The sequence below is a fragment of the Solanum stenotomum genome, chromosome 12 (assembly GCF_019186545.1).
Source record: "Solanum stenotomum isolate F172 chromosome 12, ASM1918654v1, whole genome shotgun sequence".
Lineage (NCBI taxonomy): Eukaryota > Viridiplantae > Streptophyta > Magnoliopsida > Solanales > Solanaceae > Solanum > Solanum stenotomum.
In genome coordinates this window covers 9,215,232-9,229,344 of record NC_064293.1, presented here as the reverse complement: position 1 = coordinate 9,229,344, position 14,113 = coordinate 9,215,232, and the positions used below count along the sequence as shown (strand labels likewise).

Sequence of the window (14,113 nt, the reverse complement as noted above, 5' to 3'; positions counted from 1 at the left end):
AAATAGGGACACGTGGCGCAATCTTATCCATCAATCCGATATTTAATAAATGTTGAATTTGTGGATAAGCTTATGACACGTGTATGTCCGTTAGTATAAAGGATATATACACTCCATTTTTTAGAGGGCAACGGCACCAATATCCCTAAAGTATGACGGCGGATATCTACATACCATTTACGATAGTTCGGAGGTATATTTGTCCTTTTTCCCTTTTTTTTTTTAATTGGGAGTAGGGAAGGTGAAATAATGGAGAAAGTTTGGTAACTAACCAACTAAGCTTATTACGAATCTATTTGAATTGGCTATAAAGCATTTTGGTAGTGTTTGAGTAAAATAAAAAAGTGTTTTTAAGCCACCAAAAAAACACCCATAAGCCCAACAAAAGAGGATTCCTCAAGATAGGATACATGCTGCTCCAAATAGGACTTTTCAGTTCAGCTTGAATGCTACAACCTGTTGGATATGACAACATTTTAAGATTCTTGATCTGGCACGGTTATTCTCCATCTCGATGAACGGTAAGCACCTAAATGTTGTCCCATGTTCAAAAGCTACTGATCCATTCGTGCATACCTAGCCAGAGACAGTTACAGTGAGAACTTTCCTCCTCACTGTAAAAGCTAGGGATCCATCCCCGCATACCTGCAACTAGGATGGTCATGTTAGTGAAAATACACTCATAGTAAAAGAAGATCTTCCATAATTTCCATACTAGCCTATTATGCAAATGGCTAACAGATGGCAATTGAACATATGTATTTTCAAGAATAAGATCTCGGTTCTTTTCCTGCATCCTATACCACCTTTATCTTCACATAAACCAAAAAACATGACATGAACAGTGATGCTGGTTGTCAATTCAGATGCAGAACTAGACACCAATTCAACTTTCTCCAATCGAAAAAAAAAATCAAATTTCTCTAGATACAAGGATTACAAACAAAATGGTCAAATGGGGATTGGCCAAATGGAAAGGATCTTACTTGCATGTCAATCAAAGTGAACAAGAAAATGTTTATTAACTTGCGTAAGAATATGGCTTGACACCAAGTAGTGGCTCCATACTGGACAACTGATGTTGCAGAAAATTGTACACTGATTCAGTTGTCATGGCAGCTATTCGAGTAACAACTCCAATTCCCTGCAAGGATATATCTCTTGTGAAGCATAACATGGAAGTGAATTCTGGTTTGCACTTCAAAATGGTTAACAGTTTTTCTTTTCAACAAAAATTAACAGCATGAGAAGAGCATCTTTAGATGTATTATATGCCGATTTTTTTTAATTTCTTAACTGTAGTAAACAATACTTTCATCAAATTCCATGGTATGAAAAGAAATAAAATGCAGTAGAAAAGAAGTTCAAAACAGAATGTCTAACAGAGATGGAAGTTTGGTGATGGTACTAGTTCCGACATTGTATTTCTGTGACTAGAACAGTATACAGCCCAGAACAACAAGATTGCAAGTGGAGAACTCCCTCCATTCCACTTTGTTTGGCATGGTTCGAAGTACTTAATTTTTGGTGTGAATCCAGATATTCTTCAAGTTTTTGGAAATAAAGTTTGCATATTTGGCAACAACATAAGAAGTACTATATGTCAAAATAACTGATAAATTCAAAATATATTGAAAAAATATTTAAGAAAAATGTGGTCACCTTTAGAAATTGTAGATGTGTCGAACAAAGTGAAACGGAGAGAGTAGCAATTAAAGGATTATGTGTTAGATATCTTTGAAGTCTTGGAAGACCAACATGGAGAGGGGCCAATAAGTGAAGAAAAGTAGTACAAAATAAATCAAATGAGGATGAAAGCAACACATGCACAACCCAAGTAAAATATTTTGGGGTTGACTTGGTAGTTAAAGCAATAAGTAGATTGAATAGATAACACTGTCAAATTTATAGGTAAGGTATATCAAGAAAATGAATGGCCTTATTTGCACAAAGACCTAATTGATAAGCTCAAACAAATAGACCTGAAATTCACAGGTCATTCACATATAAGACAACTAGAGAGATGGAGTAGGTGTTGATGTATGTTACCTTTGGACCAAATATGCTGCAGGAAGCAAGAAAACTTGGTTTGGTCAAGTGATGATCATTATGTCTACTAGTGGATTGTCTTGAACCAATTGTAGGCATGTGTAAACTCTGAGACATTATTTTCTTTACATCTTCCTGGATTTGGTTTTGAACGTGCTTCAACTTTGGCCTGCAAACAAGTAACAAAAGTTGATCTTCCTTTTTTTCCAAAACAGATGAATGCTGGCTTAAAAAATAAAAATAACACTAAGAACCAGAAAAGGAATGACAATGGGGGAGTGAAGAATATAAGTACCAGGTGAGTAACCTACACACCCCAGTAATATCACCATTGCGATCACTTGATAGTCTTGCATACGCTCAGCTATATCTGAACATGTTCCTTGTTCTAGCAATGACTGATTAAAAGAAAAACAGTTAAATAGCTGCAGCATGACATGAAAAACATGATGTTCAGATGAGTCACTCTAAATATCTCATTTAAAATAGAAGATCAGTGTGAGGGAGATTCCCTATTGGAAAAAAAGGAGCACACGTGGATATGCAATCGATCAAGTGATATTCGTTAGTGGCTAAGACCCTTATGGAAATGAAAGGGAGCATCATGAGTCATGCCCTAAATGAAAGGCTGGTTCTGTGTTATTGAGAAAGAAAGAGAAGGTAGAGAGCAGTCATCAGGGGTCCAGCTAAGAGGCAGGGAAATCTCTAGGGTGGAGATGCCGGGGTCAGTATAACAGATTTTTGGACTACATCTAGTAGACCATAGTTGGAAAACAGAGAAGAGATATGGTACATCATTTTTATGACTCGTTTCCAGATACACAAATGTGTGCCTCACACATATATTAGTTACAACTTACAAGTGGTTAGCAACTACTATACCATAAGTGTCATCCAGGATTTTAAGGTAATGGGTGCTCAACGACTATAGATGTAATTAGCTACATACCATAAGTGCACAACTACTTGAAACTTGATGGTTAAAAATAATTTTACGAGCAAGTTGAAACTAATATTATTGTTACCAAAAAAAGAAATCTACAATCGTTCTCATATAGTTTCCATGGTAATTGTAAAATGATAAATAATATTATCATTATTTATAGAAATCTTACGTTTTACTTAACAAACTAGACAACTATTTAAGGAAACATGAAAAAGGTTACATAAATCAATTTTTCTATAGTCAATGAATGAGGAAGGTATTGAAAGACCAAGTTATACAACATACCCATAAAACTCAACGCAAGTCAGTAAATTTTTAAAATTCATTTCTCAGAAATTCTCAATTTCTTAAATACCAATTTTGTAAATCAAAACACTATAGAATCTATGCAAAAGCTCCAATCAGTAATAAGTTCAGCTGCTTTAGAAGACATCCCAAAATTGAACCAAAAGGTTATGTTTGCACATTATCACTCAAGATAAAGCATTTGAATTTAAAACTAAAGATGGTTGTTTTATTGGATTGTATATTTTTCTTCCATGTTTTGTCACTATAATTAACGAAAGGAAAAGGAAGAGTGGAAGGAAAAAAGAATGTCAGCGACGGAGGAAGAAAATAAAAAGTTAGGGAAATAAGAATTAAAAAGAAGAATCAGCCCGTTTTGATAATATGATTGGGTGTTGTTGCCGAGGGTCGAACCCAATACTCTCTGAGGTTGGTAGCTCAAAAAATAATGGCTCAACCAGGGCAGTTGTCCATTCTTTCATTCTATGGGTGCTCACACAATATTTATCTAATGTCTTTAAAATTTCTATATACAAAAACACATTTTCTGCTCAGGGTTAATGGGTGCTCGAACACCCACACCATTAAATGTGGTTCCGCCCCTGTGCGGTGCAAATTGTAAAAGATGGAACTGACTAGGACATAGTTACTCAACAGCCTTAATCAGAAATAAGGCAGAGGTTGCTACTTCATTATAATTGTTCAAGTTGTTACCGCAGTCCTGTCTCTCTAGTTCTTCTCTGTCTTCTTTAATTTGGGAGGGCAGGGGTCAATTGGAAATGTTTTCTTCTCCAAATGCTATATGAGGCAAAATGAGGACAAAGTACTGAAAAATTCCTAGCAATATTGTCAACGAGACCAGTAAGACTAAGAGAAGAATAGAAGCTGAGAAAGCATAGCATTATTCTCTATAAGCTTTTTCATTTACCGTGGTTAAAATTTAAAAACATTTAGCTACTTTCCTTCTTTTTTTCTTTATGGCTTTCCTGTTAGCAATTCATGATACCATGTTCTGTTGTTTTGGTTTCCTTGTTATGCCAGTACTGGATGTATCAGATTTTGCAGGGTTATAACCATCCAGGGGACATCTGTAAGGAATATCCGCTCCTTGTTGACACTCTTAATTTAGATGATGCTAAGATCGCTTATACATAGCAGGTTATGTAAGATAGAGCCAAGATGTAAGAGAAAAAAAATTAATAATTTTTTTACATGAAATAAAGGCAATAAAAGAAGTGATGGACAGGTTAAAGGAACCAACAGCATACCCAGAGAAATCCCACAATTGTGATCTGGGGAGGGTAGAGTGTACATAGACCTTACCCCTACCTTGTGGAGGTAGAGAGGTTGTTTCCGAAGGACCCTCGGCTCAAGTGCAGCAAATCAAAATAAATATGGAAAGGGAAAACGGCAGTGAAGAAAACATGGCAACTAATGAGGAAAGCAGTACAAAGCATTTTTCAAAAAAAGAAATAGGAACAACAACAAAATAGTGTGATAACCGAAACGGACAGGTTAAAGACAAAACCCACAGTATTTATTCCAATTATCTAAAAGTGAAATACCTACAGATGTGATTATCTATGTTTCTTGTTAAGCAAAATGAGATATCTATGTTTCTTGCTATGGAAAGGGCAGATTGAAACAGAAGAGCCTGATATAGTTGTACTTTATAAAAAATGTAAACTACTTTCTACACATTAAAAAATACAGACTGATAAACAAAGAAACTTACTGTATCAAGGAATAAAGGCTCATCACCATTATGAAAGATGTTATTCATGCTCCTATAAAGATCAAAATCCCATTTTTCTCCTCTTTCATGACGGCCACTAGTTATCCAATCAACAAGAAGCAAACTTGAGTCTGACATAACTTTGAACACTTGCTTCTGGGAATATTTTGCAGTGGAGAAACAGGTCACCGGATCTGGAATTACAGCCAAAAAGGCATTGCTTCCTATTCTTGCCTACAGCATCATAACAACCACTTTTACTAAGATGGCTAGCTAGGGATCAAATTAGATAGTTAGAAGGATCCAAAATGATAAATAACAAAAAAAAAAGATAATGATGTGCTCTTTAGAACTTATTACATGTTCTCCCACAATCCTCATCATCTGTTTACCAAAAGTTACATTTTGAACTGAAAATTCTTTGTGTTTTCGTTATAAATTGGAACTGATATGCACCCAAGGGTGTGGCCTAGGGGTCAATGAATTGGTTGAGAGTCATAAGGTCTCAGATTCAAATCCAAGGGAGACAAAAACACTCGGGGCCTGTTTGGAAAGCCACCTTGGTAATTGGATTTGGTGTAATTACACTGTCTGTCCTGTTTGGTTGGGCATGTAATTACTTGGTCAACAGATAATTGGGTGTAATTGGCTAGGTGTAATGACACTCTCTAATTCACAAGGGGAGGCTGTGAATTGCTGGTAATTACATGGTATAATTACAAGCTGATTACTTTTTAATTTCTTCCTTTTATTTTTGTTTGAACTTTCTTCGTTTTAATGTATTTTTTATTTTTATTATTTTAAATTGTTTTTTTATTTTTATTATTTTAATATTTTCTGAAAATATTTTTTTATATTATTTATATTTTGTTTCCTTCTTATTCTCAACTTTTACTTCATGTGATTCCATGCTAATGACTTGATATTTTACATTACAAGCTATTTTTTTTAAAGTTAGAGTTGATAAATTATCTTTTTTTCAAATGTTTTATAATTTTTTGATATTATATTTATGATATTAATTTTTTTTGTCAAACATGCATTTCATGATGTTCATAGAAATTATGTACTTTTAATTTTTAAGATTAATTTAATTAAAATATACTAAATTGAAAAAAACAAATCAATTATTTTTTTATAATATTAGTTAACATATGTTTATTAATTAATATATTTTCAAGAGACAATATATATCTTAAATATTTAATTTAATATTATTTATAAAGGCCCTTATTTGTCTAATACAAAATTTTATTACATAATTAATTTTTATTTTTAAAATTCAATATAACCTTATGATTACACTTGTTCAACCAAACAGTACACTTGTAATTACACTGTAATTATACTTTGGCAAACAAATAGGTCATCGTAATTACTAGGCTGGTAATTACTACCCTAGTAATTACACCAATTCCAATTAACTGGTGGCTTTCCAAACAGACCCTAGGTAATTCTTCCCATACGTCCTAACCTTGGTGGATAGAGTTACTTGGTATCTATTGCTAGTGGAAAGTGGCAGGTATCCCGTGGAATTAATCGAGGTGCNATTTTCAAGAGACAATATATATCTTAAATATTTAATTTAATATTATTTATAAAGGCCCTTATTTGTCTAATACAAAATTTTATTACATAATTAATTTTTATTTTTAAAATTCAATATAATCTTATGATTACACTTGTGCAACCAAACAGTACACTTGTAATTACACTTTAATTATACTTTGGCAAACAAATAGGTCATCGTAATTACTAGGTTGGTAATTACTACCCTAGTAATTACACCAATTCCAATTAACTGGTGGCTTTCCAAACAGACCCTAGGTAATTCTTCCCATATGTCCTAACCTTCGTGGATAGAGTTACTTGGTATCTATTGCTAGTGGAAAGTGGCAGGTATCCCGTGGAATTAATCGAGGTGCGTGAAATCTTGCCCGGACACCACAATCATCAAAAGAGAAATTGAATTGATATCGTCAAATTTCAGGCAGAGGCCTTATTTTAAAATTTAGAACCAATGATCACACCACAGTATCTTTTGTTATGGCTATATCCAGAAGTGAAAGCTATTATGTATCTTTTATTATGGCTGTATCCAGAAGTGGAAGTTGTTGTGTATCCTTTGTATGTCTTTTCTTTCATAAGTTAACCATATCAACTTCTAAAAATACATAAAGTACAATCATATTTGAAAGCAAGTTAGCTCATAACTCTATCCACCCTACTTGATTGATAGCTACCTATATTAACTAATGCAGACTATTTCAAAATCAAGGACTCCGTTTACACACAATTTCCAGCTCAACCATTTTGACACCAATTTCAGGTTCTCAATTTCCCTTTCTTTCTGTTCTTTCTTTATCTTCTTCTCCTTCAGCTATCTCTCTAAAGATCTAGCCTTCACTTGCTTTTTTTGCATCATCAAATTTGATACAATACGTTGGTTCCTAGGGAGGTGTTTGTAGTCTAGAGGTGTACATGTGGCTTGCATTAGGGAAATTAAGGACATACGATGGAGCCAGTACCCGAGTAAGAACAATGAGAGGTGACTCAGAACACTCTAGGTCATGATAGGGGTTGCACCAAGAATCATCCCTTAGCTCGTTCCTATTTGCCGTAGTGATGAACGAATTGACGAGATAATGGGATGTGTCGTGGTGCATATTATTCCCAGATGACATAGTTTTGATAGACGAGATGTGCAGAGGAATTAATGATAGGCTGGAAGTTTGGAGACAAACCATAGAATCTAAAGGTTTCAAGTCAAGCCGGACTAAAACTAAGTACCTAGAGTGCAAGTTTAATGACGTAACATATGAAACAAAGGTAAAAGTGAAGATCGATTCATAATTCATACCCAAGAGGGGGAGTTTAAAGTATCTTGGGCCTATAATCTAAGAAAATGGAGAAATTGACGATGATGTCGTCCACCATATTAGAGAGGAGTGGGTGAAACAGAATGTGACGAACCTACACTATTGTATGGGGCAGAGTGTTGTCCAAGGGCGGAGCTACAACCATGTAAGGGTGGTTAGCCGAATACCCTTCGTCGGAAAATTATACCGTGTATATAGATAAAATATTGTCTAATATCTGGATATATAACTAATTGAACACCATTAGAGAAAATAAAGGCCTGTAGTATGGCGGTAAGCATGCTCATTTATGTCTTTGAGGTCTACGGTTCGATTCTCACTAGCTACATTTATTTAACACAATCTATTTTTTTAAAGAAAAACACAAAAACAGCCGCCCCCGTTCGATCCTCACTAGCTATGTTTTTTTTAACACAATCTATTTTTTAAACAAAAAACACAGAAATAGAATCCCACGTATCTTCTTTATGTTGTTCGTCTTAAATTTTGATTAACCTAATAATTAAGATTTTATATTTTTATATTTTCGATCTATATTAAGTGAATTATTAGGTATAACACTCTCAAGAATTTTTTTTAAAGATAAAATTAAAGATTATTATCCACTATTATACCTTTGATTATTTCTAAATTATTTTTTTAGAAAATGTAAAATAGTTAAGAATCTTATTAAAGTAAAGGTAAATATGAAAAAAAAAAGTTTTAACTATTCTCTCAAACTTCAAAACGTTCAATTATTTTCAATCATGAATAAAGTCTCTACAATTCACTTAATATGAACTAGAGGGAGTATATTCAACTAGTAGCTAAAATTGTTTTTGTTGATTTTTCTCCATTAGTTTTGATTTATACCATCGATGGTTTAATAATTTTAAGTTTTCGTATGATTTAGTTATTAAGTGATATGTAATTTAATTTTTAAATTCGGGTGTACCCACTCATCAGTAAAAAAAAATGTTTTGTGCACCCACTTCGCCAAAAAAAAAATTATCAACTCTTTTAAAGTTTGAACACCCTTGGCGAAATTCTTGGCTCCACCACTAGTGTTGTCCCGTGAAGGACGCACATATTCAGAAGATAAGGATACTTAGATTGATGTGCGGGCATAGTAGGAGAGACAAGATTAGGAACGAAGTTACAGGACCAAATGATTGGCCTTTGTGGCGGACAAGATGAAGGAAGCAACGTTGAGGTGGTTTGGGGATGTGAGGAGGAGATGCACGGAAATACCAGTTAGGAGGTGTGACAGTTTGGTTATAACAAGTCTTAACAGATGTAGAGGTTGGCCAAAGAAGAACAAGTGGAGGTGATCAAACAAGACATGATACACCTTCTGCTTACTGAAGACATGACCTTAGATAGGGAGGTTTGCAAGTGAAGGATTAAGGTGAAAGGGTAGTAGATAATTGTGTGTTGAAGTACTTTCCTGAGGGAGAGACAAGGAACTAAGCTCCTTTTCTCATTTTCTCCTTATTTAGTAGTCTTACCTAGTATTTGCATAATATCTTTTTCTTCAATTTTTCTACTACTTGTTACTTCGATTGCTTTGTTTATCTAGCTATTTTCCTGTTGTTATTTTCCTTTCCATCCTATTTTGATTACATATCTTTTGAGTCGAGGGTCTATCGAAAATAACATCTCTACCCCACAAAGATAGGGTTAAGGTTTGCATACATCCTATCATTTTTAGATCCCACTTGTGAGATTACACTAGACATGTTGTTATTGTAGGGGTAAGGTTTGCGTACATCCTATCATTTTCAGATCCCACTTGTGAGATTACACTGGATATGTTGTTGTTATTATACTATGCAAGTACCATAATTTATGGGATCTATCCGTATGCATTAAGAAGTTGTACACCTAAATATAATGGTGAAAAATCATTTACTCCCTTCTTTTCAACTTGTTTGTCCTACTTTCCTTTTTGGTTTATTACATAAAGTATGTCTCTTTTCTTTTTAGCAACTCTTTAATCCAACTCTCCACGTAGCATGTTTAAGAGCACGGATTTAAAAAACATTTCACTACATTTGACAAATGAGACCATGCGAATCAAAAGTATTTTGTTAAACTGTAGGACACCAAATTGAAACGGAGAGAATAGTTATTTAGAATGGCATTACCTCCAAAACTTGTTCAGAGATCTTTGTTCCCACAGCTTTATACACCTGCAATGAAAATTCTACTGTATTATTAGAACATGAAACAAGCTACAAAATCCACAGAGCTAATATGCAATCAACTTATCGATAGAGTTTAACCTTAGTAGAAGCTTGAGTGGTCAAAACAGTGGTGCAACCATCTCCCACCGTAATATCACATGCTATAGAATCTCCCTAGAAATATGGCCACATAACATTAGATTCAAATAAAACCCATAATGTGAAAATCGCGTTAAACAAATTTACAATTGTTGATGACCTACAGAGACAATTCCTCCACCATAAGTGATGGCGTAAATCCAAACAACATCAGTTTGAGAAGGAGCCACCTATGAAATTAAGAGAGAGAAATCAATTTGATAAGAAAGAAGGAAAGAGAAGAATTTTTGAGGGGAGGAGTAACCGACGTTTTTGGGGTTGATGAATTTGAGGGGATACTTTGAAAAGCATTTAGTAAGTGTTGATTTTCCCCTTACTTTCTCGACTATAATCTTCCCTGTTTCCATCTCCCACCTTTTCTTCGTCTTGCTGGCCTTTTGGGCTTGTTACGATTTCAAAGGAAAGGAAAATTATTGATTTGGGAGGTGTTGACAATATTTATGTTTGAAGAATTGATCATAATTACATTAGGTCATCACAAAGCCCATTAATTTTTAATTTCTTCTTTTATTTTTTATTTTTTAAAATTTTTTATTTATTTTTTATTTTTATTATTGTAAATTATTTTACTAATTTTTATTTTATATTAATTATATTTCATTTCCTTCTTATTTTTAACATTTACTTCATGTGCTTCCATGCAATTTTTATATCATCTATTTTTGGCTTAACCCATTGATGGCCACCTAAAGTTGGCACAAATTTTTACTTAGACACTTTAGCTAGACTTTGTTCATTCTAGACACTTCATGTCATGTCTCGTGTGTCAGTTTGACACTTTTTGCCGACATGACATAGTGAGTGAGGTACACTCACTACCAACGTGTGAAAAGTTTATCTAATTCATTTTTATTTTATTCTTTTAGTCTTTGCCCACATTTTTTAACCACCTTCTCCCAAAACTTTAATTCCTTCCTTGGAGAAGTACATTTGATGGTATTAATTAGTTAAAACAAAAACAACCAACATTATAAATAGTAGATCAAGTTATAATTAATTTGATTTATGAAAAACATAGAAATAGTAGAGAAAAACGATTGAGAAAGATTAAACAAGAGAGTCTTGCATCTTAAGTGAAGAACTAATCCTACACTTGAAAGAAAGGATTTTACTGAGAAAATGATTTGGGCGGGGGAGATGAGGGAGTTCGGGTGGTGGGGGAAGATGATTTGGACGGGGAGGGGTTTAGGGATTGGGGTGGGTGGTGCTAGAGAAGATAATCTATGATAGGCTATTTTTAAAAAAAATTATTTTAGGATTTAAAAATGACACATGTCATTGAGTGATTGACCATTTTTTTCTATACAAAATTCATTTATTTAAAAAATATTTTTGACATATATGCCACATGTCTTTATTTAATTCGTCACTTTGACATGTCATCAACGAGTGTGTCACACACACCTTACACATTTGGGTAAATGTCAAAAAGGCATAACGGGGAATGACATGAGGTGTCTAAAATGAACAAAACCTAGTTAAAGTGTCTAAGTGAAAATTTGTGCCAACTTTAAGTGGTCACTGATGGATTAGGCCTCTATTTTTTTACATCATGTATATTTTTGAAAGGCTTAACTCATTGGTGGCCCCCTAAAGTTGGCATCATATTTTACTTAGACACCTTAACTGGATGATGTTCATTTTAGACACTTTATGTAGGGTTTCGCTATGTCATTTTGGCATCTTTATAGGTACAAGCCTTAGTTGTGGTGTTTAAATGAATTATGCGGACAACTTTAAGAAGCCGCAGATGACTTAAGCATTTTGATGATATTAAAAAAAGGGCCTAACCCATCGGTGGCCCCCAAAAATTGACACCAATTTTCACTTTGACACATTAACTAAGTTTTATTCATTTTAGACACCTTATGTCATATTGCATTGTGTCATTTTAACACTTTTTAACAATCAGTCAAATATATAAGGTGTGTAACACACTCGTCGATGACGTGTCAAAGTGGCAAATTAAATAAAAACATGTGGCATATATATTTAAAATAATTTTTAAATAATGATATTTTAGTAGAATGAAGAAGTAGTCAATGACTAAATGACATGTGGAATTTTTTACACAAAAAAATAAAATAAAATAAAATAACCCAACCCCACCAAAGTCATCTTCTCCGCCCCAGCCACCCAGATCGTCTTCTCTGCTATTCCCCCACTCACCCATCGTCTTCTCCACCTCTGCCCACTCTAACCCCAACTTTTTCCCCACCCACATCATCTTCTCCACCCCTCTCCCACCCCACCCATTGTCTTTTTCAAGATTTTCAGTTGCCCTTCTTAATTGCAACATCATGAATTGTGGCCCTTCTAATGGGTTGAATTTTTATTTTTTGTGAAATCTCTTCGTGTTGAAATTCATTTTTTGTCAGTAGCATCATCAAAACTATTTCTCCAAGGAAGGAGTTCAAGTTTTGAGAGATGGTGGCTGAAAAATGAAGAAGAAAATGAAAAAAATAAAATAAAAATGATTAAATGAGCCTTTCATGCGCTGGTTTTGAGTGTATTACACTCACTATGCCATGTCAGTAAAAAGTGTCAAAATGACACAACGGGACATGACATGAGGTGTCTAAAATGAACAAAGCTTAATTAGTGTATCTAAGTGAAAATTGGTGACAACTTTAAGTGGCCACCGATATGTTAGTCAAAATGACACACCGACACTTTACATGAGGTGTCTAAAATGAACAACGCACAGTTAAGGTGTCTAAGTAAAACATCGTGCCAACTTTTTTAGGGGGTGACGGATGGATTAAGCCTTTTTGAAAATATAAGCATGAGTCATGACATCAATATATAAGCATATTATCACATGAATTTCATTCACAACTTTAATATAAACATATTTCTCTATTTTAGTAGAAGAATAATTATGGTTTATTAAGCCTTGATCGAATTTATCATACCATTATTTAGTAGCTTGTTAAAATGCTAAAAGATAAATTCATTAATGTATAAATTTTATTTTCTTGTTCAAGAATAATAGATTCCTCTTATTGAATCATATAGATCTCTTTTTTTAAATAACTATTTTAAAAAGTTATTTTAGTATTTATTTAATGGATAAAAAGTTTATAAATAGAGAATAATACAATGAAAAATAAAAACAATTTTCTTTTTAATCACTAATAAAAACACAAATAATCAATAATTTAAAAGATTTACTAATTTAGAATGTATAAAGAAAGAAGTGATTAATTAAATGGACAAGTNTCTGTCCAATTATAGGTACACATATACCCCTTTCACTAACGGACCCCTAATTGCTTACACGTGTCTTATTCCTATTGAACTACCCGTTTGACCCTTTTTTTTAACCCATAACCCAACTATCCACCCCATAACCCAATACCCACCCAATTTCCTCTAAAAGGAATCTTCATTAAAACACCCAAATCCGTCCCTTTTCCCTAGTCGGAGGTCATCGCGTATCTCACACACCAAAACCCTAGTCGTCGCCCGTATCCAACTATCCGCCGCGATTCCAGATTGTCTTCATCGATTCCACCTTGTCTTCGTCGAATCTATCGTGTGTTCTTCGATTCAACTTGTGTTCGTCAAAGGTACCCAAATATCCCATTCGATTTCATAGTTTTCTTGTTTTGTTGTTTTCGATTTGCTTTCATATACAGTAAATAAATCTGTTGTTGCTGTTTTTCCGGTAGTTTTCTTGTTGTTTCTTTATTTATTGTGTAAGATATGAGTTTTATAGTGAAAATCTTTCTAGGGTTCACTTTCTAGTTATTGGATTAAAGATATGTTTTTTTTTTGTTTTAGAGTGAAAATGAAGTACACTTTATAGGGTTTCACTTCCAGAAAATGAAGTTCACGTTCCAGTTTTTGTGTTAAAGAAATGTTTTTGTTTGTTTGTATTCATGCCTTTATG

At 33.8% G+C, this 14,113-nt stretch overlaps 1 protein-coding gene across 2 annotated transcripts in view; it reads right to left on the bottom strand.

The window, feature by feature from the left end:
* Window positions 1–295: 295 nt before the first annotated feature.
* Window positions 296–14,113, bottom strand: part of LOC125846928 (urease accessory protein D) — a 586,865-nt gene continuing 573,047 nt past the window's right edge. Inside the window, exons 2-10 of one of the 2 annotated variants that reach the window (XM_049526626.1) lie at window positions 10,536–10,572; window positions 10,323–10,388; window positions 10,159–10,233; window positions 10,021–10,065; window positions 5,016–5,249; window positions 2,365–2,447; window positions 2,050–2,218; window positions 991–1,144; window positions 296–645 (exon numbers count right to left, since the gene is read on the bottom strand). In XM_049526626.1, coding sequence (XP_049382583.1) covers window positions 1,022–1,144; window positions 2,050–2,218; window positions 2,365–2,447; window positions 5,016–5,249; window positions 10,021–10,065; window positions 10,159–10,233; window positions 10,323–10,388; window positions 10,536–10,565 — 825 coding nt within the window. In that variant the 5' untranslated portion in view covers window positions 10,566–10,572 and the 3' untranslated portion in view covers window positions 296–645; window positions 991–1,021. Of the gene's footprint in view, window positions 646–990; window positions 1,145–2,049; window positions 2,219–2,344; window positions 2,448–5,015; window positions 5,250–10,020; window positions 10,066–10,158; window positions 10,234–10,322; window positions 10,389–10,466; window positions 10,573–14,113 lie in introns of those variants that run through there. The other variant, XR_007444423.1, reaches the window with a different exon arrangement.